This window comes from Ranitomeya imitator, chromosome 2, assembly GCF_032444005.1.
Source record: "Ranitomeya imitator isolate aRanImi1 chromosome 2, aRanImi1.pri, whole genome shotgun sequence".
NCBI lineage: Eukaryota > Metazoa > Chordata > Amphibia > Anura > Dendrobatidae > Ranitomeya > Ranitomeya imitator.
The window spans coordinates 269410623-269434858 of NC_091283.1; the positions used below are offsets into that span (position 1 = coordinate 269410623).

A 24236-nucleotide genomic window follows, 5' to 3' on the forward strand; every position below is an offset into this window, starting at 1 on the left:
CATCCGGGGTGTACATATCCCCCGCACTCTGTACATCCGGGGTGTACATATCCCCCGCACTCTGTACATCCGGGGTGTACATATCCCCCGCACTCTGTACATCCGGGGTGTACATATCCCCCGCACTCTGTACATCCGGGGTGTACATATCCCCCGCACTCTGTACATCCGGGGTGTACATATCCCCCGCACTCTGTACATCCGGGGTGTACATATCCCCCGCACTCTGTACATCCGGGGTGTACATATCCCCCGCACTCTGTACATCCGGGGTGTACATATCCCCCGCACTCTGTACATCCGGGGTGTACATATCCCCCGCACTCTGTACATCCGGGGTGTACATATCCCCCGCACTCTGTACATCCGGGGTGTACATATCCCCCGCACTCTGTACATCCGGGGTGTACATATCCCCCGCACTCTGTACATCCGGGGTGTACATATCCCCCGCACTCTGTACATCCGGGGTGTACATATCCCCCGCACTCTGTACATCCGGGGTGTACATATCCCCCGCACTCTGTACATCCGGGGTGTACATATCCCCCGCACTCTGTACATCCGGGGTGTACATATCCCCCGCACTCTGTACATCCGGGGTGTACATATCCCCCGCACTCTGTACATCCGGGGTGTACATATCCCCCGCACTCTGTACATCCGGGGTGTACATATCCCCCGCACTCTGTACATCCGGGGTGTACATATCCCCCGCACTCTGTACATCCGGGGTGTACATATCCCCCGCACTCTGTACATCCGGGGTGTACATATCCCCCGCACTCTGTACATCCGGGGTGTACATATCCCCCGCACTCTGTACATCCGGGGTGTACATATCCCCCGCACTCTGTACATCCGGGGTGTACATATCCCCCGCACTCTGTACATCCGGGGTGTACATATCCCCCGCACTCTGTACATCCGGGGTGTACATATCCCCCGCACTCTGTACATCCGGGGTGTACATATCCCCCGCACTCTGTACATCCGGGGTGTACATATCCCCCGCACTCTGTACATCCGGGGTGTACATATCCCCCGCACTCTGTACATCCGGGGTGTACATATCCCCCGCACTCTGTACATCCGGGGTGTACATATCCCCCGCACTCTGTACATCCGGGGTGTACATATCCCCCGCACTCTGTACATCCGGGGTGTACATATCCCCCGCACTCTGTACATCCGGGGTGTACATATCCCCCGCACTCTGTACATCCGGGGTGTACATATCCCCCGCACTCTGTACATCCGGGGTGTACATATCCCCCGCACTCTGTACATCCGGGGTGTACATATCCCCCGCACTCTGTACATCCGGGGTGTACATATCCCCCGCACTCTGTACATCCGGGGTGTACATATCCCCCGCACTCTGTACATCCGGGGTGTACATATCCCCCGCACTCTGTACATCCGGGGTGTACATATCCCCCGCACTCTGTACATCCGGGGTGTACATATCCCCCGCACTCTGTACATCCGGGGTGTACATATCCCCCGCACTCTGTACATCCGGGGTGTACATATCCCCCGCACTCTGTACATCCGGGGTGTACATATCCCCCGCACTCTGTACATCCGGGGTGTACATATCCCCCGCACTCTGTACATCCGGGGTGTACATATCCCCCGCACTCTGTACATCCGGGGTGTACATATCCCCCGCACTCTGTACATCCGGGGTGTACATATCCCCCGCACTCTGTACATCCGGGGTGTACATATCCCCCGCACTCTGTACATCCGGGGTGTACATATCCCCCGCACTCTGTACATCCGGGGTGTACATATCCCCCGCACTCTGTACATCCGGGGTGTACATATCCCCCGCACTCTGTACATCCGGGGTGTACATATCCCCCGCACTCTGTACATCCGGGGTGTACATATCCCCCGCACTCTGTACATCCGGGGTGTACATATCCCCCGCACTCTGTACATCCGGGGTGTACATATCCCCCGCACTCTGTACATCCGGGGTGTACATATCCCCCGCACTCTGTACATCCGGGGTGTACATATCCCCCGCACTCTGTACATCCGGGGTGTACATATCCCCCGCACTCTGTACATCCGGGGTGTACATATCCCCCGCACTCTGTACATCCGGGGTGTACATATCCCCCGCACTCTGTACATCCGGGGTGTACATATCCCCCGCACTCTGTACATCCGGGGTGTACATATCCCCCGCACTCTGTACATCCGGGGTGTACATATCCCCCGCACTCTGTACATCCGGGGTGTACATATCCCCCGCACTCTGTACATCCGGGGTGTACATATCCCCCGCACTCTGTACATCCGGGGTGTACATATCCCCCGCACTCTGTACATCCGGGGTGTACATATCCCCCGCACTCTGTACATCCGGGGTGTACATATCCCCCGCACTCTGTACATCCGGGGTGTACATATCCCCCGCACTCTGTACATCCGGGGTGTACATATCCCCCGCACTCTGTACATCCGGGGTGTACATATCCCCCGCACTCTGTACATCCGGGGTGTACATATCCCCCGCACTCTGTACATCCGGGGTGTACATATCCCCCGCACTCTGTACATCCGGGGTGTACATATCCCCCGCACTCTGTACATCCGGGGTGTACATATCCCCCGCACTCTGTACATCCGGGGTGTACATATCCCCCGCACTCTGTACATCCGGGGTGTACATATCCCCCGCACTCTGTACATCCGGGGTGTACATATCCCCCGCACTCTGTACATCCGGGGTGTACATATCCCCCGCACTCTGTACATCCGGGGTGTACATATCCCCCGCACTCTGTACATCCGGGGTGTACATATCCCCCGCACTCTGTACATCCGGGGTGTACATATCCCCCGCACTCTGTACATCCGGGGTGTACATATCCCCCGCACTCTGTACATCCGGGGTGTACATATCCCCCGCACTCTGTACATCCGGGGTGTACATATCCCCCGCACTCTGTACATCCGGGGTGTACATATCCCCCGCACTCTGTACATCCGGGGTGTACATATCCCCCGCACTCTGTACATCCGGGGTGTACATATCCCCCGCACTCTGTACATCCGGGGTGTACATATCCCCCGCACTCTGTACATCCGGGGTGTACATATCCCCCGCACTCTGTACATCCGGGGTGTACATATCCCCCGCACTCTGTACATCCGGGGTGTACATATCCCCCGCACTCTGTACATCCGGGGTGTACATATCCCCCGCACTCTGTACATCCGGGGTGTACATATCCCCCGCACTCTGTACATCCGGGGTGTACATATCCCCCGCACTCTGTACATCCGGGGTGTACATATCCCCCGCACTCTGTACATCCGGGGTGTACATATCCCCCGCACTCTGTACATCCGGGGTGTACATATCCCCCGCACTCTGTACATCCGGGGTGTACATATCCCCCGCACTCTGTACATCCGGGGTGTACATATCCCCCGCACTCTGTACATCCGGGGTGTACATATCCCCCGCACTCTGTACATCCGGGGTGTACATATCCCCCGCACTCTGTACATCCGGGGTGTACATATCCCCCGCACTCTGTACATCCGGGGTGTACATATCCCCCGCACTCTGTACATCCGGGGTGTACATATCCCCCGCACTCTGTACATCCGGGGTGTACATATCCCCCGCACTCTGTACATCCGGGGTGTACATATCCCCCGCACTCTGTACATCCGGGGTGTACATATCCCCCGCACTCTGTACATCCGGGGTGTACATATCCCCCGCACTCTGTACATCCGGGGTGTACATATCCCCCGCACTCTGTACATCCGGGGTGTACATATCCCCCGCACTCTGTACATCCGGGGTGTACATATCCCCCGCACTCTGTACATCCGGGGTGTACATATCCCCCGCACTCTGTACATCCGGGGTGTACATATCCCCCGCACTCTGTACATCCGGGGTGTACATATCCCCCGCACTCTGTACATCCGGGGTGTACATATCCCCCGCACTCTGTACATCCGGGGTGTACATATCCCCCGCACTCTGTACATCCGGGGTGTACATATCCCCCGCACTCTGTACATCCGGGGTGTACATATCCCCCGCACTCTGTACATCCGGGGTGTACATATCCCCCGCACTCTGTACATCCGGGGTGTACATATCCCCCGCACTCTGTACATCCGGGGTGTACATATCCCCCGCACTCTGTACATCCGGGGTGTACATATCCCCCGCACTCTGTACATCCGGGGTGTACATATCCCCCGCACTCTGTACATCCGGGGTGTACATATCCCCCGCACTCTGTACATCCGGGGTGTACATATCCCCCGCACTCTGTACATCCGGGGTGTACATATCCCCCGCACTCTGTACATCCGGGGTGTACATATCCCCCGCACTCTGTACATCCGGGGTGTACATATCCCCCGCACTCTGTACATCCGGGGTGTACATATCCCCCGCACTCTGTACATCCGGGGTGTACATATCCCCCGCACTCTGTACATCCGGGGTGTACATATCCCCCGCACTCTGTACATCCGGGGTGTACATATCCCCCGCACTCTGTACATCCGGGGTGTACATATCCCCCGCACTCTGTACATCCGGGGTGTACATATCCCCCGCACTCTGTACATCCGGGGTGTACATATCCCCCGCACTCTGTACATCCGGGGTGTACATATCCCCCGCACTCTGTACATCCGGGGTGTACATATCCCCCGCACTCTGTACATCCGGGGTGTACATATCCCCCGCACTCTGTACATCCGGGGTGTACATATCCCCCGCACTCTGTACATCCGGGGTGTACATATCCCCCGCACTCTGTACATCCGGGGTGTACATATCCCCCGCACTCTGTACATCCGGGGTGTACATATCCCCCGCACTCTGTACATCCGGGGTGTACATATCCCCCGCACTCTGTACATCCGGGGTGTACATATCCCCCGCACTCTGTACATCCGGGGTGTACATATCCCCCGCACTCTGTACATCCGGGGTGTACATATCCCCCGCACTCTGTACATCCGGGGTGTACATATCCCCCGCACTCTGTACATCCGGGGTGTACATATCCCCCGCACTCTGTACATCCGGGGTGTACATATCCCCCGCACTCTGTACATCCGGGGTGTACATATCCCCCGCACTCTGTACATCCGGGGTGTACATATCCCCCGCACTCTGTACATCCGGGGTGTACATATCCCCCGCACTCTGTACATCCGGGGTGTACATATCCCCCGCACTCTGTACATCCGGGGTGTACATATCCCCCGCACTCTGTACATCCGGGGTGTACATATCCCCCGCACTCTGTACATCCGGGGTGTACATATCCCCCGCACTCTGTACATCCGGGGTGTACATATCCCCCGCACTCTGTACATCCGGGGTGTACATATCCCCCGCACTCTGTACATCCGGGGTGTACATATCCCCCGCACTCTGTACATCCGGGGTGTACATATCCCCCGCACTCTGTACATCCGGGGTGTACATATCCCCCGCACTCTGTACATCCGGGGTGTACATATCCCCCGCACTCTGTACATCCGGGGTGTACATATCCCCCGCACTCTGTACATCCGGGGTGTACATATCCCCCGCACTCTGTACATCCGGGGTGTACATATCCCCCGCACTCTGTACATCCGGGGTGTACATATCCCCCGCACTCTGTACATCCGGGGTGTACATATCCCCCGCACTCTGTACATCCGGGGTGTACATATCCCCCGCACTCTGTACATCCGGGGTGTACATATCCCCCGCACTCTGTACATCCGGGGTGTACATATCCCCCGCACTCTGTACATCCGGGGTGTACATATCCCCCGCACTCTGTACATCCGGGGTGTACATATCCCCCGCACTCTGTACATCCGGGGTGTACATATCCCCCGCACTCTGTACATCCGGGGTGTACATATCCCCCGCACTCTGTACATCCGGGGTGTACATATCCCCCGCACTCTGTACATCCGGGGTGTACATATCCCCCGCACTCTGTACATCCGGGGTGTACATATCCCCCGCACTCTGTACATCCGGGGTGTACATATCCCCCGCACTCTGTACATCCGGGGTGTACATATCCCCCGCACTCTGTACATCCGGGGTGTACATATCCCCCGCACTCTGTACATCCGGGGTGTACATATCCCCCGCACTCTGTACATCCGGGGTGTACATATCCCCCGCACTCTGTACATCCGGGGTGTACATATCCCCCGCACTCTGTACATCCGGGGTGTACATATCCCCCGCACTCTGTACATCCGGGGTGTACATATCCCCCGCACTCTGTACATCCGGGGTGTACATATCCCCCGCACTCTGTACATCCGGGGTGTACATATCCCCCGCACTCTGTACATCCGGGGTGTACATATCCCCCGCACTCTGTACATCCGGGGTGTACATATCCCCCGCACTCTGTACATCCGGGGTGTACATATCCCCCGCACTCTGTACATCCGGGGTGTACATATCCCCCGCACTCTGTACATCCGGGGTGTACATATCCCCCGCACTCTGTACATCCGGGGTGTACATATCCCCCGCACTCTGTACATCCGGGGTGTACATATCCCCCGCACTCTGTACATCCGGGGTGTACATATCCCCCGCACTCTGTACATCCGGGGTGTACATATCCCCCGCACTCTGTACATCCGGGGTGTACATATCCCCCGCACTCTGTACATCCGGGGTGTACATATCCCCCGCACTCTGTACATCCGGGGTGTACATATCCCCCGCACTCTGTACATCCGGGGTGTACATATCCCCCGCACTCTGTACATCCGGGGTGTACATATCCCCCGCACTCTGTACATCCGGGGTGTACATATCCCCCGCACTCTGTACATCCGGGGTGTACATATCCCCCGCACTCTGTACATCCGGGGTGTACATATCCCCCGCACTCTGTACATCCGGGGTGTACATATCCCCCGCACTCTGTACATCCGGGGTGTACATATCCCCCGCACTCTGTACATCCGGGGTGTACATATCCCCCGCACTCTGTACATCCGGGGTGTACATATCCCCCGCACTCTGTACATCCGGGGTGTACATATCCCCCGCACTCTGTACATCCGGGGTGTACATATCCCCCGCACTCTGTACATCCGGGGTGTACATATCCCCCGCACTCTGTACATCCGGGGTGTACATATCCCCCGCACTCTGTACATCCGGGGTGTACATATCCCCCGCACTCTGTACATCCGGGGTGTACATATCCCCCGCACTCTGTACATCCGGGGTGTACATATCCCCCGCACTCTGTACATCCGGGGTGTACATATCCCCCGCACTCTGTACATCCGGGGTGTACATATCCCCCGCACTCTGTACATCCGGGGTGTACATATCCCCCGCACTCTGTACATCCGGGGTGTACATATCCCCCGCACTCTGTACATCCGGGGTGTACATATCCCCCGCACTCTGTACATCCGGGGTGTACATATCCCCCGCACTCTGTACATCCGGGGTGTACATATCCCCCGCACTCTGTACATCCGGGGTGTACATATCCCCCGCACTCTGTACATCCGGGGTGTACATATCCCCCGCACTCTGTACATCCGGGGTGTACATATCCCCCGCACTCTGTACATCCGGGGTGTACATATCCCCCGCACTCTGTACATCCGGGGTGTACATATCCCCCGCACTCTGTACATCCGGGGTGTACATATCCCCCGCACTCTGTACATCCGGGGTGTACATATCCCCCGCACTCTGTACATCCGGGGTGTACATATCCCCCGCACTCTGTACATCCGGGGTGTACATATCCCCCGCACTCTGTACATCCGGGGTGTACATATCCCCCGCACTCTGTACATCCGGGGTGTACATATCCCCCGCACTCTGTACATCCGGGGTGTACATATCCCCCGCACTCTGTACATCCGGGGTGTACATATCCCCCGCACTCTGTACATCCGGGGTGTACATATCCCCCGCACTCTGTACATCCGGGGTGTACATATCCCCCGCACTCTGTACATCCGGGGTGTACATATCCCCCGCACTCTGTACATCCGGGGTGTACATATCCCCCGCACTCTGTACATCCGGGGTGTACATATCCCCCGCACTCTGTACATCCGGGGTGTACATATCCCCCGCACTCTGTACATCCGGGGTGTACATATCCCCCGCACTCTGTACATCCGGGGTGTACATATCCCCCGCACTCTGTACATCCGGGGTGTACATATCCCCCGCACTCTGTACATCCGGGGTGTACATATCCCCCGCACTCTGTACATCCGGGGTGTACATATCCCCCGCACTCTGTACATCCGGGGTGTACATATCCCCCGCACTCTGTACATCCGGGGTGTACATATCCCCCGCACTCTGTACATCCGGGGTGTACATATCCCCCGCACTCTGTACATCCGGGGTGTACATATCCCCCGCACTCTGTACATCCGGGGTGTACATATCCCCCGCACTCTGTACATCCGGGGTGTACATATCCCCCGCACTCTGTACATCCGGGGTGTACATATCCCCCGCACTCTGTACATCCGGGGTGTACATATCCCCCGCACTCTGTACATCCGGGGTGTACATATCCCCCGCACTCTGTACATCCGGGGTGTACATATCCCCCGCACTCTGTACATCCGGGGTGTACATATCCCCCGCACTCTGTACATCCGGGGTGTACATATCCCCCGCACTCTGTACATCCGGGGTGTACATATCCCCCGCACTCTGTACATCCGGGGTGTACATATCCCCCGCACTCTGTACATCCGGGGTGTACATATCCCCCGCACTCTGTACATCCGGGGTGTACATATCCCCCGCACTCTGTACATCCGGGGTGTACATATCCCCCGCACTCTGTACATCCGGGGTGTACATATCCCCCGCACTCTGTACATCCGGGGTGTACATATCCCCCGCACTCTGTACATCCGGGGTGTACATATCCCCCGCACTCTGTACATCCGGGGTGTACATATCCCCCGCACTCTGTACATCCGGGGTGTACATATCCCCCGCACTCTGTACATCCGGGGTGTACATATCCCCCGCACTCTGTACATCCGGGGTGTACATATCCCCCGCACTCTGTACATCCGGGGTGTACATATCCCCCGCACTCTGTACATCCGGGGTGTACATATCCCCCGCACTCTGTACATCCGGGGTGTACATATCCCCCGCACTCTGTACATCCGGGGTGTACATATCCCCCGCACTCTGTACATCCGGGGTGTACATATCCCCCGCACTCTGTACATCCGGGGTGTACATATCCCCCGCACTCTGTACATCCGGGGTGTACATATCCCCCGCACTCTGTACATCCGGGGTGTACATATCCCCCGCACTCTGTACATCCGGGGTGTACATATCCCCCGCACTCTGTACATCCGGGGTGTACATATCCCCCGCACTCTGTACATCCGGGGTGTACATATCCCCCGCACTCTGTACATCCGGGGTGTACATATCCCCCGCACTCTGTACATCCGGGGTGTACATATCCCCCGCACTCTGTACATCCGGGGTGTACATATCCCCCGCACTCTGTACATCCGGGGTGTACATATCCCCCGCACTCTGTACATCCGGGGTGTACATATCCCCCGCACTCTGTACATCCGGGGTGTACATATCCCCCGCACTCTGTACATCCGGGGTGTACATATCCCCCGCACTCTGTACATCCGGGGTGTACATATCCCCCGCACTCTGTACATCCGGGGTGTACATATCCCCCGCACTCTGTACATCCGGGGTGTACATATCCCCCGCACTCTGTACATCCGGGGTGTACATATCCCCCGCACTCTGTACATCCGGGGTGTACATATCCCCCGCACTCTGTACATCCGGGGTGTACATATCCCCCGCACTCTGTACATCCGGGGTGTACATATCCCCCGCACTCTGTACATCCGGGGTGTACATATCCCCCGCACTCTGTACATCCGGGGTGTACATATCCCCCGCACTCTGTACATCCGGGGTGTACATATCCCCCGCACTCTGTACATCCGGGGTGTACATATCCCCCGCACTCTGTACATCCGGGGTGTACATATCCCCCGCACTCTGTACATCCGGGGTGTACATATCCCCCGCACTCTGTACATCCGGGGTGTACATATCCCCCGCACTCTGTACATCCGGGGTGTACATATCCCCCGCACTCTGTACATCCGGGGTGTACATATCCCCCGCACTCTGTACATCCGGGGTGTACATATCCCCCGCACTCTGTACATCCGGGGTGTACATATCCCCCGCACTCTGTACATCCGGGGTGTACATATCCCCCGCACTCTGTACATCCGGGGTGTACATATCCCCCGCACTCTGTACATCCGGGGTGTACATATCCCCCGCACTCTGTACATCCGGGGTGTACATATCCCCCGCACTCTGTACATCCGGGGTGTACATATCCCCCGCACTCTGTACATCCGGGGTGTACATATCCCCCGCACTCTGTACATCCGGGGTGTACATATCCCCCGCACTCTGTACATCCGGGGTGTACATATCCCCCGCACTCTGTACATCCGGGGTGTACATATCCCCCGCACTCTGTACATCCGGGGTGTACATATCCCCCGCACTCTGTACATCCGGGGTGTACATATCCCCCGCACTCTGTACATCCGGGGTGTACATATCCCCCGCACTCTGTACATCCGGGGTGTACATATCCCCCGCACTCTGTACATCCGGGGTGTACATATCCCCCGCACTCTGTACATCCGGGGTGTACATATCCCCCGCACTCTGTACATCCGGGGTGTACATATCCCCCGCACTCTGTACATCCGGGGTGTACATATCCCCCGCACTCTGTACATCCGGGGTGTACATATCCCCCGCACTCTGTACATCCGGGGTGTACATATCCCCCGCACTCTGTACATCCGGGGTGTACATATCCCCCGCACTCTGTACATCCGGGGTGTACATATCCCCCGCACTCTGTACATCCGGGGTGTACATATCCCCCGCACTCTGTACATCCGGGGTGTACATATCCCCCGCACTCTGTACATCCGGGGTGTACATATCCCCCGCACTCTGTACATCCGGGGTGTACATATCCCCCGCACTCTGTACATCCGGGGTGTACATATCCCCCGCACTCTGTACATCCGGGGTGTACATATCCCCCGCACTCTGTACATCCGGGGTGTACATATCCCCCGCACTCTGTACATCCGGGGTGTACATATCCCCCGCACTCTGTACATCCGGGGTGTACATATCCCCCGCACTCTGTACATCCGGGGTGTACATATCCCCCGCACTCTGTACATCCGGGGTGTACATATCCCCCGCACTCTGTACATCCGGGGTGTACATATCCCCCGCACTCTGTACATCCGGGGTGTACATATCCCCCGCACTCTGTACATCCGGGGTGTACATATCCCCCGCACTCTGTACATCCGGGGTGTACATATCCCCCGCACTCTGTACATCCGGGGTGTACATATCCCCCGCACTCTGTACATCCGGGGTGTACATATCCCCCGCACTCTGTACATCCGGGGTGTACATATCCCCCGCACTCTGTACATCCGGGGTGTACATATCCCCCGCACTCTGTACATCCGGGGTGTACATATCCCCCGCACTCTGTACATCCGGGGTGTACATATCCCCCGCACTCTGTACATCCGGGGTGTACATATCCCCCGCACTCTGTACATCCGGGGTGTACATATCCCCCGCACTCTGTACATCCGGGGTGTACATATCCCCCGCACTCTGTACATCCGGGGTGTACATATCCCCCGCACTCTGTACATCCGGGGTGTACATATCCCCCGCACTCTGTACATCCGGGGTGTACATATCCCCCGCACTCTGTACATCCGGGGTGTACATATCCCCCGCACTCTGTACATCCGGGGTGTACATATCCCCCGCACTCTGTACATCCGGGGTGTACATATCCCCCGCACTCTGTACATCCGGGGTGTACATATCCCCCGCACTCTGTACATCCGGGGTGTACATATCCCCCGCACTCTGTACATCCGGGGTGTACATATCCCCCGCACTCTGTACATCCGGGGTGTACATATCCCCCGCACTCTGTACATCCGGGGTGTACATATCCCCCGCACTCTGTACATCCGGGGTGTACATATCCCCCGCACTCTGTACATCCGGGGTGTACATATCCCCCGCACTCTGTACATCCGGGGTGTATATATCCCCCGCACTCTGTATATCCGGGGTGTATATATCCCCCGCACTCTGTACATCCGGGGTGTATATATCCCCCGCACTCTGTACATCCGGGGTGTATATATCCCCCGCACTCTGTACATCCGGGGTGTATATATCCCCCGCACTCTGTACATCCGGGGTGTATATATCCCCCGCACTCTGTATATCCCGGGTATATATGATTTATTCTCGGTCTCTCCCCCGGTCTCCGTCCCCTTCTCCCCGCGGCCTCGGTCTTTCCTGGCTCCGTCCCCCGGTCTCCGTCCCCTTCTCCCCGCGGCCTCTCCTGGTCCCGTCCCCTTCTCCCCCGCGGCCTCGGTTTTCCTGGCCGCAGCCCCGTCCTTCCCTCTTACCGGTCAGGCGCAGCTTCACGGGTCCATTCCTCCGGTTCCCCTGGTTGGACATGGCCCTGCAGTGTCCGGGGCCGCGGTGGCTGCTGGGAGGCCGGGTGCGCTAAGAGCGGGGCTCGGTCACCCGGAGAGCGGAGGAGGCCGGGAAATCCACAGCGGCGCCATGAGAGGAGGCACAGACAGCAGCACAGAGGAGAGGCGGAGACACCCGGCCGGGGGCGGGGACTGGCGAGGGGCGGGGACTGAGGACGGCGAGTGGGCGGGGACTGAGGACGGCGAGGGGGCGGGGACTGGAGATGTGGACGGAAGGCTGCCGTCCGTCACACTATCAGTATTTGGTCAGTATTTTACATCAGTATTTGTAGCCAAAACCAGGAGTGGGACATATAGAGGAAAAGTATAATAGAAACATATCCACCACTTCTGCATTTATCACCCACTCCTGGTTTTGGCTACAAATACTGAGGGAAAATACTGACCAAATACTGCTAGTGTGATGGCAGCCTGAAACGGAGGAGAGAGGGGGATACAGAGGAGAGAGGGGGATACAGAGGAGAGAGAGGGGGATACAGAGGAGAGAGAGGGGATACAGAGGAGAGAGGGGGATACAGAGGAGAGAGAGGGGATACAGAGGAGAGAGGGGGATACAGAGGAGAGAGAGGGGATACAGAGGAGAGAGGGGGATACAGAGGAGAGAGAGGGGGATACAGAGGAGAGAGGGGGATACAGAGGAGAGAGAGGGGGATACAGAGGAGAGAGGGGGATACAGAGGAGAGGGGGATACAGAGGAGAGAGAGGGGATACAGAGGAGAGAGGGGGATACAGAGGAGAGAGAGGGGGATACAGAGGAGAGAGGGGGATACAGAGGAGAGAGAGGGGGATACAGAGGAGAGAGGGGGATACAGAGGAGAGAGAGGGGGATACAGAGGAGAGAGGGGGATACAGAGGAGAGGGGGATACAGAGGAGAGAGGGGGATACAGAGGAGAGAGGGGGATACAGAGGAGAGAGAGGGGGATACAGAGGAGAGAGAGGGGGATACAGAGGAGAGAGGGGGATACAGAGGAGAGAGAGGGGGATACAGAGGAGAGAGGGGGGATACAGAGGAGAGAGGGGGATACAGAGGAGAGAGAGGGGGATACAGAGGAGAGAGGGGGATACAGAGTAGAGAGGGGGATACAGAGGAGAGAGAGGGGGATACAGAGGAGAGAGGGGGGATACAGAGGAGAGAGGGGGATACAGAGGAGAGAGAGGGGGATACAGAGGAGAGGGGGGATACAGAGGAGAGAGGGGGATACAGAGGAGAGAGAGGGGGATACAGAGGAGAGGGGGGATACAGAGGAGAGAGGGGGAGAGAGAGGGGGATACAGAGGAGAGGGGGGATACAGAGGAGAGAGGGGGATACAGAGGAGAGAGAGGGGGATACAGAGGAGAGAGAGGGGGATACAGAGGAGAGAGGGGGATACAGAGGAGAGAGGGGGGATACAGAGGAGAGAGGGGGGATACAGAGGAGAGAGAGGGGGATACAGAGGAGAGAGGGATACAGAGGAGAGAGGGGATACAGAAGAGAGAGGGGGATACAGAGGAGAGAGGGGGATACAGAGGAGAGAGGGGGGATACAGAGGAGAGAGGGGGGATACAGAGGAGAGAGGGGGATACAGAGGAGAGGGGGTTACAGAGGAGAGAGGGGGATACAGAGGAGAGAGGGGGATACAGATGAGAGGGGGATACAGAGGAGAGAGAGGGGGATACAGAGGAGAGGGGGATACAGAGGAGAGAGGGGGGATACAGAGGAGAGAGGGGGATACAGAGGAGAGAGGGGGATACAGAGGAGAGAGAGGGGGATACAGAGGAGAGAGGGGGGATACAGAGGAGAGAGGGGGGATACAGAGGAGAGAGGGGGGATACAGAGGAGAGAGAGGGGGATACAGAGGAGAGAGAGGGGGATACAGAGGAGAGAGGGGGGATACAGAGGAGAGAGGGGGGATACAGAGGAGAGAGAGGGGGATACAGAGGAGAGAGGGGGGATACAGAGGAGGGGGGATACAGAGGAGAGAGAGGGGGATACAGAGGAGAGAGGGGGTTACAGAGGAGAGAGGGGGATACAGAGGAGAGAGGGGGATACAGAGGAGAGGGGGATACAGAGGAGAGAGGGGGATACAGAGGAGAGAGGGGGATACAGAGGAGAGGGGGATACAGAGGAGAGGGGGATACAGAGGAGAGAGGGGGTTACAGAGGAGAGAGGGGGATACAGAGGAGAGAGGGGGGATAACGAGGAGAGAGGGGGGATACAGAGGAGAGAGAGGGGGGATACAGAGGAGAGAGAGGGGGATACAGAGGAGAGAGGGGGGATACAGAGGAGAGAGGGGATACAGAGGAGAGAGGGGGGATACAGAGGAGAGAGAGGGGGATACAGAGGGGAGGGGGATACAGAGGAGAGAGAGGGTGATACAGAGAAGAGAGAGGGGAATACGGAGTATAGAAAGGGGTATGGAGGAGAGAGAGGATACAGAGGAGAGATAGGAGGATAGAGAGGGGGATACGGAGGATAGAGAGGGGGATACAGAGGAAAGAGGGATACGGAGGAGTGGGGGATACGGAGGACAGAGGGGATACGGAATAGAGCGCGGGATATGGAGGAGAGAGGAGAATAAGGAGGAGAGAAGGAATACGGAGGAAAGCGTGGGATAGAGAAGGGAATATGGAGGAGAGCATGGAGGATACGAAGGAGAGCAGGGGAGTTACTGAGGAGAGTGGGATATACTGAGGAGATTGGAGGGTGCGAAAGAAAGGGGGATACGAAGGAGTGGGGGGGATACAGAGGATTATGGGGGCATATGGAAGAGAGCAGGGGATATGGGGAGGAGAGATCATGACCTGGTGCCAGTACCTGGACCATGTCTAATCTGTAATCACTGTGATCTCAGTTCTGTAATGACGGCTCTGTTCAGATCACAGTGGTTGTCTGCCGTGCCTTGTATCCAGTAATGTGGCATTCCGGGGGGCAGGGGTGGACATGGTCAGAATGACCTGGTGGGGTACCCTTGAAATGCCAAATGGGCACGAGAGAGAAGGGAAAAATATGCCATTTTTAGGAGCACGGGCCCTTTAAAAGTGCAGGCAGAGGTGCGCACCTTCAGGGTTCATTATCTGACCCGCCGTGATGACTAGGGCCAGCGTCACCATCCGGCACATCCTGGGCACAAGATGATCGGGGGAGGGGCACTTGCCATCAGAAAAAATGGCACGCTATGGGACCATTGAGTCGAGGAAGCCAGGTACCAGCGATGGCACCACACCCCCCTCAAATACTCGCCTCTCCCCATTCTCCACAGCTCAAGAGTTTTCAGCATCTTCATCTGTGATGTCTCAGGGCAGTGGGCGCCATGACGTGACTACAGCGCCCCCTCTGCTGAGCACTGCAGAGATCCAAGTTCTGTTATGCACCTAAGTCGGCTGAGAATAAAATCTCACTCTATTCGTCTTTCAGTGTCAGATCTGTGTGCCGAAGGTTTCTTCAGATAGTCCGAAGACTGAAGAGACCGGAGCAGTGGGGAATGGGAGAGGCGAGTATTATATGGGGCCCATTATACTGTATGTAGCATTATATGGGGCTCACTATACTGTATGGAGCATTATATGGGGCCCATTATACTGTATGAAGCATTATATGGGGCCCATAATACTGTATGAAGAATTATATTTGGCCCATTATACTGTATGGAGCATTATATGGGGCTCACTATACTGTATGGAGCATTATATGGGGCTCATTATACTGTATGGAGCATTATATGGGGCCCATTATATTGTATGGAGCATTATATGGGGCCTATTATACTGTATGGAACATTATATAGAGCTCACTATACTGTATGGAGCATTATACGGGGCCCATTATACTGTATGGAACATTATATGGAGCTCACTATACTGTATGGAACATTATATGTGGCCCATCATTATACTGTATGGAGCAAAATATGTATGGGGCTCATTATACTGTATGGAGCATTATATGGGGACCATTGTACTGTATGGAGCATTATATGGTGCCCACTATACTGTATGATGCATGGAGGACTATATGTAGTGCCTATAATACTGTATGGAGGACTATGCAGTTCCCATAATTCTGTATGGAGGACTATGCAGTGCCCATAATACTGTATGGATGACTATGTGGTGACCATAATTCTGTATGGAGGACTATGTGATGCCCATAATACTGTATGGAGGACTATGTGGTGCCCATAATTCTGTATGTAGGAATATGCAATGCCCATAATACTCTATAGATGACTATGTGGTGCCAATAATACTGTATGAAGGACTATGTAGTTACCATAACACTGTTTGCTCGACTATATGGTGGACTATGTGATGCCCACAATTCTGTATGGAGGACTATGTGCTTGCCCATAGTACTGTGTGGAGGACTATGTGATGCCCATAATAATGTATGGACTATGTGGTGCTCATTATACTGTATGGAGGACTATGTGGTTCCCATAAGACTTTATGAAGGACTATGTGGTGCCTATAATTATCTATGGAGGACTATGTGGTGCTCTTTATACTGTACGTAGGACCATGTAGATCCCATAATACTGTATGGAGGACCATATAGTTCCCTTAATACAGTATGGAGGACTATGTGGTGTCCATATTACTGTATGGAGGAATATATTGTGCCCATAATTCAGTATGGAGGGCTATGTGGTGCCTATAATTCTGTATGGAGGACTATATGTGCCCATAACACTGTTTGTTTGACTATATGGCGCCCATAATACTATATGGAGGACTACGTGGTGCACATCATTCTGTATGGAGCAATATGCAGTTTAAGGAGCTGGGACAACATCATTTTTTTCTTCATCAATATGCAGTGCCTATAATTCTGTATGGAGGGATATGTGGTGCCCATAATTTTGTATGGAAGGATATGTGGTGCCCATAATTCTCTATGGACGACTATGTGGTGTCCATAATTCAGTATGGAGGACTATTGTGGTGCCAATAATTTTGTATGAAGGACTATGTGGTCTCATACTATATAGTGGACTATGTGATGACAATAATACTGCATGGAGGACTATGTGGGGTCATTATACTGTAAGGAGGACTATGTGGTGCCAATAATTCTTTATGGAGGACTATGTCATGCCGACAATTCTGTATGGAGGACTATGCGGTGCCCATAATTCAGTGAGGAATATGTGGTGCCAATAATTCTGTATGGAGGACTATATAGTGCCCATAATATTGTATGAAACACTATGTGGTGCCCATTATACTGTATGGAGGACTATGTGATGCCCATAATTCTGTATGGAGGACTATGTGGTGTCAATAATTCTGTATGGAGGACTATGTGGTGCCCATATTACTGTATGGACCTCCATGTTCTCGCCAGACTGCCATTAGGTACCGAGATGAGAGCCTCAGACCCCTTGTGAGACCATATGCTGGTGCGGTTGGCCCTGGGCTCCTCCTAATGCAGGACAATGCCAGACCTCATGTGGCTGGAGTATGTCAGTAGTTCCTGCAAGATGAAGGCATTGAAGCTATGGACTGACCCGCCGGTTCCCCAGACCTGAATCCGATTGAACACGTCTGGGACATCATGTCTCGCTCCATCCACCGTCACGTTGCACCACAGACTGTCCAGGAGTTGGCGGATGCTTTAGTCCAGGTCTGGGAGTAGATTCCTCAGGAGACCATCCGCCGCCTCATCTGGAGCATGCCCAGGCGTTGTAGGGAGGTCATACAGGACGTGGAGGCCACACACTACTGAGCAGCATTTCCTTGCCTTGAGGCATTTCCACTGAAGTTGGTTTATCCGGTAATTAGATTTTTCTCTTTGATTTTGAGCATCATTCCAACTCCAGACCTCTGTGGGATAGTAGTTGTGATTTACTTTGATCATTTTTAGGTTTTATTGTTCTCAACACATTCCACTATGTAATGAATAAAGATTTACAACTGAAATAGTTCAGTGATATCTAGGATGTGGGAATTTAGTGTTGCCTTTATTTTTTTGAGCAGTGTATATGGAGGACTGTGGTGCACATTATACTATATGTAGGACTATGGGGAGTGTATTATACTAGATGGAGAACTGTATTTTAATACATGGAGTTCTATGGGGAATATATTCTACTACATGGAGGACTATGGGGCACATTATATTATATGAAGGACTATGAGGTGTGCATTTTACAATATGGAGGACTGTGGTGAACATAATATATGGAAGACTATGGGGAGTGTATTCTACTAAACAAACAAAATGCTGCCTATCCGAGTGATTGAATTATTTATGCCGCAACATAAATCCTTGTTCTCAGCAGCACATCGCCCACTGTAAACTGCAGATGTGCTGCTGATAACATGATACTGTATGGGGACAGATTGATCTAATTGTGATTGTTCTGTTCTTTTCATTCTTCCTCAGTCGGTGTAAAGAGGCCGGGAAACAAGCGTCGGACGACTTCAATGCTGTCAATCGCACTCGTTTAGCGGCCTAAGATCAGCGCACGTAAATACAACAGAAGTGCTTCTGTGTGATGTGCAATATGTCAGCATTTGGGGCCCCATTTTGAACTTTTGCCTAGGACCCCACTTTCTATAGAAAAAGGCCCCAACTGTACAACTACACTGTAGATAAACCTTTATATTTCTACTTATCCGAGTGCCAAGCCCTTCATAATACTATATGGTTCGGGATCCTACTTGTGCACCAGTATTTGAAGTGCCGCTAATAATTTTATCACTATTATGTGGGGGCACAGCTGTCAGCATTAGTATGTGGGGCAGTAGTAGAAGCCGTTTTCTGCCACACAGCAGGTGCAATTATAGGGGCACATACCGCTAAGTATTGGGGTATCGGCAGGATAGAGATGGGGGGGGGGGTGGAGAGATATCAAGTCCCACCCACATTTACTGCAGTGGTAAAGTGAGCTAGCACGACACAAGGGACTCAGATGTCAGCAGCTGCTCCCTGTTTCAATGAAGAAATCTTAAACTGACAAAAAGCAAAATATAATTCACTGATATCAGTCTGAAGTGCTCCTGTGCAAACTACACACCATGTAACTCAAGATCAGCACTCATCCTTCAGAGCTGTGCTCACTATTCTGCTGGTACAGTCAGTGTACATACATTACTGATCCTGAGTTACGGTACATCCTGTATTATACTCCAGAGCTGCACTCACTATTCAGCTGGTGCAGTCACTGTACATACTGATCCTGTATTATACTCCAGAGCTGCGCGCGCTCACTATTCTGTCGATTGTCAGCCACACAACTTGAAGACTTTATTTTACAAAATGTTTTATTTTTCACCTTTAATGTTACAATGTAAACTTTTCTTAAATGTTGAGCGCCCTAAGATGTCACCCCCGGGGGGTCAGGATCCCAGTCTGTGGAATTGCCCATTAACCCTTTCAGGACCTTTAGGCAGAGATAGCCTCATAACAGCCCAATTTATTATATTTCAGGTTGAGGGGCAGAATGAGAAGGAAGAAATAAAACACAGGAGGTCAGTTACTGTCCACCCAGAGGTATTGGGGGAGCAGCAGGAAAAACAAATATAAAGGAGGGGCACAGAAATATAAAACTATGTACAGAGACAAAGATTCACAGTATGTACAGAGAGTGCTATCACAAGCAGAGGCGGGGCCACTAAGTGCTCAGAAGTTGAAGGTGGTGTGCGTGCCGCTGGGGACCTGGAAGTTGTAGCCGTCGCTGGTGGCTTCTGGGGCCAGAGCTTCCTCCTCGCCCTCCTGCAGGGAAGGAAGGGTTAATATGATACATCTACCCTTCAGATCCTTGTGGTGACCCCTCCCGTACTCACCTCCGTGTTGAAGTATTTCTCGATGAGTGTGGCGGACGCCTGGTACACCTGCTCGTTCTCGTGAGACTGCAGGGCTTCGATCTGGTCCAGGCCACCGCACTCCTCCACCATGAGGCACAGCTTCTCCGTCTCCCCGAGCTTATCTGCGGCCTGCAGGACAAGTGGGGGTTACATGGATCCTGCCTGGGGGGGCTGTGGTAGTCTGTAAGGACTGGGGGAGGGGGAAGCACTTACCATGAAGATGTTGGTGAAGGCATCCAGGATGACCAGCACAGTCTTGCTGTCCTTGGTGGAGAGGAGGCAGCTGAGAGGCTCCATCACCCCGCACTGCACCAGGTAGATGATCTGCTCCATGGTGCCACCGCTCGTGTAGTTGGTGATGGCCCACACCGCTTCCTTCTGGGTCTTAAAGTCGCCCTGAAGGAGAGAACTCATGTTAGGGGGTCCTGGGCTCAGACGTGGCCCATGTTGGGACAGAGGAGGGAGAGCAGCCGACTGTGGCGTTACACAAGACTCACCTTCCGGAGGACATCCACCAGGTAGGGGACCAGCCCCTGGTTGATCACCTCCTGTATCTGGTCCTGGCGCCCAGCTGTGATGTTGGACAGGGTCCAGGCCGCTTCTTTCTGGATGTTGTTCTTGTGGTGGGTGAGGAGGTCGGGAAAGACAGAGAGTGCGCCCGCTTCCAGGACTATCTGGGTCTGCTCGTCTGTGCCGGTCACTATGTTCCCCACTGTCCTGAGACAAGGGGTCTGCAGGAGAGATGGCACGCGTTACATTGGGGTAACTACGACTCCTTGTATGCCCCAGAAGCCCACCTGCCAGCACTCACCACTATGGTCAGCTCCTTACACCCCAGCAGCTGCACCACCCTGGGGACCAGCCCCGTCTGCACCACCACATTGATGCGGTCGTTGGCCCCGTCGGTGAGGTAGGACACTGCCCAGCAGGTGTCGGCAAGGACCTCACGGTCATCGTGGTGCATCAGGCGGAGCAGGGTGGGCAGAATGAGCCGCACTGCGTCCAGCGGAGGCGCGGGGTTCTTGTTACGGCACAGGTTGGACAGGGTCCAGGTGATGTTACGCAGATACCCGGTCTGAAGACAAAGAGGAGTCAGGCGGGAGAAGGGGGTGCCGAGACTTACTGCAGGCCCGGAGGTCCTGGCTTACCGGCAGAGTTGACAGATCCGGGTCTGCCAGCAGCGCCAACAGGGGCTCCAGCGCGCCATGCTTAATCACCAGGTCTCTGTAGGCTGAGCCGTCACCTGCAGGAGGGTGTAATGCATTACTTCCCCTGTGGAGGCGCTGCAGCAACCACCTCCGAGGTGCAGCAATAGAAGCTCACCTGCAATGTTGCCCAGGGCCCACACGGCCTGCTCGCTGATGTGCGGGTGAGGGGAGGCCAGAAGGGAGATGAAGGCCGGCACCGCCCCGCCGTCCACCACTGCCTTGGTCTGGTCAGAGTTACCGGACGCGATGTTGGTCAGTGCCCACGAGGCCTCGAACTGGATGGGGCTGCAGTCGGTGCGGCCCAGGAAGGACACCAGGGTGGGGATCAGGCCAGCCTGGATGATGCGGTCAATGGGGGGATCCCGCTCCCTGGATAGAAGCTTCCTGCAGACAGGGGGCAGAAAGTCAGATCAACGGTGACCCCTCCAGAGACAGCTCCTTGCATGGGACCGACAAGAGCTTCCCCTACTTCAGGGTCAGTCTCACCTGGCAGCCTGTGTGGCCTGCAGCTGGAGGTCGATGCCCGGGCTGGACACCAGGCGGACGATCTCCTCCACCGTCCACAGAGCCGCGGTCTGGAAGGAGGCGGGCGAGAACAAGTCAGTGTGCTGCAGCGAGGATGGCCACTACCACCAACCCCCAAAGACGGTAGAGAACTACTACCACCAACCTCCAGGACCACAGAGAACCACTACCCCCAGCCGGCGCTCACCTGCCCGTTCTGGCTCTTCTCCTGCAGGGGGGACGTGGGCTCGTCCGGGAAGGCGCTGACGTTCCTCCTCTTCAGCAGCTGGTCGTCTTTTTTGGCCTTGCGGAGCTCCACGTTCACCTCCACCCGGCGACGCCGCATCTCCTGGGGAAGCAGACGGTTCAGAGCCCGACACTACTATTACTACCCTCCACCCCAGGTGCGGGCCCCGCTACTCCCCCGGCCCTCCACCCCAGGAGCGCCCACTCACCGAGGAGTCTTTGCCCTTGTTCTTAAAGCGGTTCAGGCGGACAGCAGCGGCGTTCTCATTGTTAGACATGGCGACAACACGGGGTTAAAGCAGGATCAGTAAACAGTGCACCTGTCAGGAGAGACCACGGTGGTGAGGACAGCACAAACGAGACCCCCGACCCAACAGGACCACCAACCAACCCAACGGGACCAGCATCTGTCAGGGAAGACTGCGGCGGTGAGGATGGTATAAACAAGACCCCCGACCCAACAGGAACACCAACCCAGAGGGACCAATATCCATCAGGGGAGACTGCGACACTGAGGATGGTACAAACAAGACCCCCGACCCAACGAGACCAGCACCTGTCAGGGAAGACTGTGGCAGTGAGGACAGAACAAACGAGACCCCCGACCCAACCAACCCACCCAACGGGAACAATATCTGTCAGGAGAGACTGCGGTGGTGAGGATGGTACAAACAAGACCACCGACCAAACGAGACCACCAACCCAATGAGACCAGCACCTGTCAGGGAAGACTGCGGTGGTGAGGACGGAGAAAACAAGACCCCCAACCCAACAGGACCACCAATCAACCCAACAGGACCAGCATCTGTCAGGAGAGCCTGCACCAGTGAGGATGGTACAAACGAGATCCCCATCCCAATGAGACCAACCCAACCAGCCCTTGACCCCACCAGCTGTCAGTGAGCAGAGACACCCATAGATCAAGACTGCAACACTGGTGACAGACTGGCAGATCGGGGGCCCCTGATGTGCAGCTCCTGGGGGCCCTCATTACCACCACTATAGGGGGGCAGCCCGGACAGGAGGCCCCAGCTGCAGAGTCCCGGACACAGATCGTCACTGGTAACGGGTAGAGCCCCCCACAGACACCACAGGGCGAAGCCCCCCCCCCCCCCCCAGATTGAAGGGTCCCTGCACCAGGTCACCACCCCAGACACGATGTCATCAGGCGCCCCGTGTAAACAGGTCCTCAAGGGCCCCAGAGCGGGTAAAGGGTTAACGTCCGGGGCCAGCCGTTATAAGCTCTGCCGTCCGCCGCGGACCACCACCTCCCGGGGCCCCAGGATCCCCCGCTGACAGCCCCGGGGCCCCAGGATCCCCCGCTGACAGCCCCGGGGCCCCAGGATCCCCCGCTGACAGCCCCGGGGCCCCAGGATCCCCCGCTGACAGCCCCGGGGCCCCAGGATCCCCCGCTGACAGCCCCGCGGCCCCAGGAGCCGGCGCCCCTCCTCCGCACATGCTCTCACCTCGCCTCCTCACTCCGGAATGTAACGTGGTCCCGGCAGCCGCGAGTTTAAATGTCCGGGAGAGCTGAGCGCTGATTGGTCCGTTCGAGGGACATCGGCGCGCTCATTGGTCCGTTCAAAAGAAGCCGGTACAGATCACGCGAGATTAACCTCTTGGGTCCCGACTACAAGTGGAGACTGTCAGCAAGAAAAGCGAGAGACGGCAAAGACAAGGAAAGGGGCTGAACAGCACGTCCGATCACCGGCAGAAGGTGTGCGACATCGTACAAGCGGATCTGCTCCTGATTATGGTCAGATCGTCATACAATCACATTGTCTGGTTCCAATATTGGTCAG

General features: G+C 55.5%; 2 protein-coding genes across 5 annotated transcripts in view; both read right to left on the minus strand.

Annotated features, from left to right (window-relative positions):
• Nucleotides 1-12801, minus strand: part of SMURF2 (SMAD specific E3 ubiquitin protein ligase 2) — a 56196-nt gene extending 43395 nt beyond the window's left edge. For all 4 annotated transcript variants that reach the window (XM_069749159.1, XM_069749156.1, XM_069749158.1 and 1 more), the window contains exon 1: nt 12598-12801. In XM_069749159.1, coding sequence (XP_069605260.1) covers nt 12598-12649 — 52 coding nt within the window. In that variant the 5' untranslated portion in view covers nt 12650-12801. The remainder of the gene's footprint in view (nt 1-12597) is intronic.
• A 7114-nt stretch (nt 12802-19915) lies between these two features.
• KPNA2 (karyopherin subunit alpha 2) lies at nt 19916-23998 on the minus strand. Its single transcript, XM_069749160.1, has 11 exons — nt 23901-23998; nt 22644-22754; nt 22397-22537; nt 22171-22259; nt 21800-22068; nt 21625-21719; nt 21288-21551; nt 20974-21207; nt 20690-20872; nt 20456-20605; nt 19916-20384 (listed from the first exon to the last, which is right to left on the minus strand). The coding sequence occupies exons 2-11, from the start codon at nt 22710-22712 to the stop codon at nt 20292-20294; spliced, it is 1587 nt and encodes a 528-aa protein (XP_069605261.1). The 5' UTR covers nt 22713-22754; nt 23901-23998; the 3' UTR covers nt 19916-20291.
• Nucleotides 23999-24236: the final 238 nt, after the last annotated feature.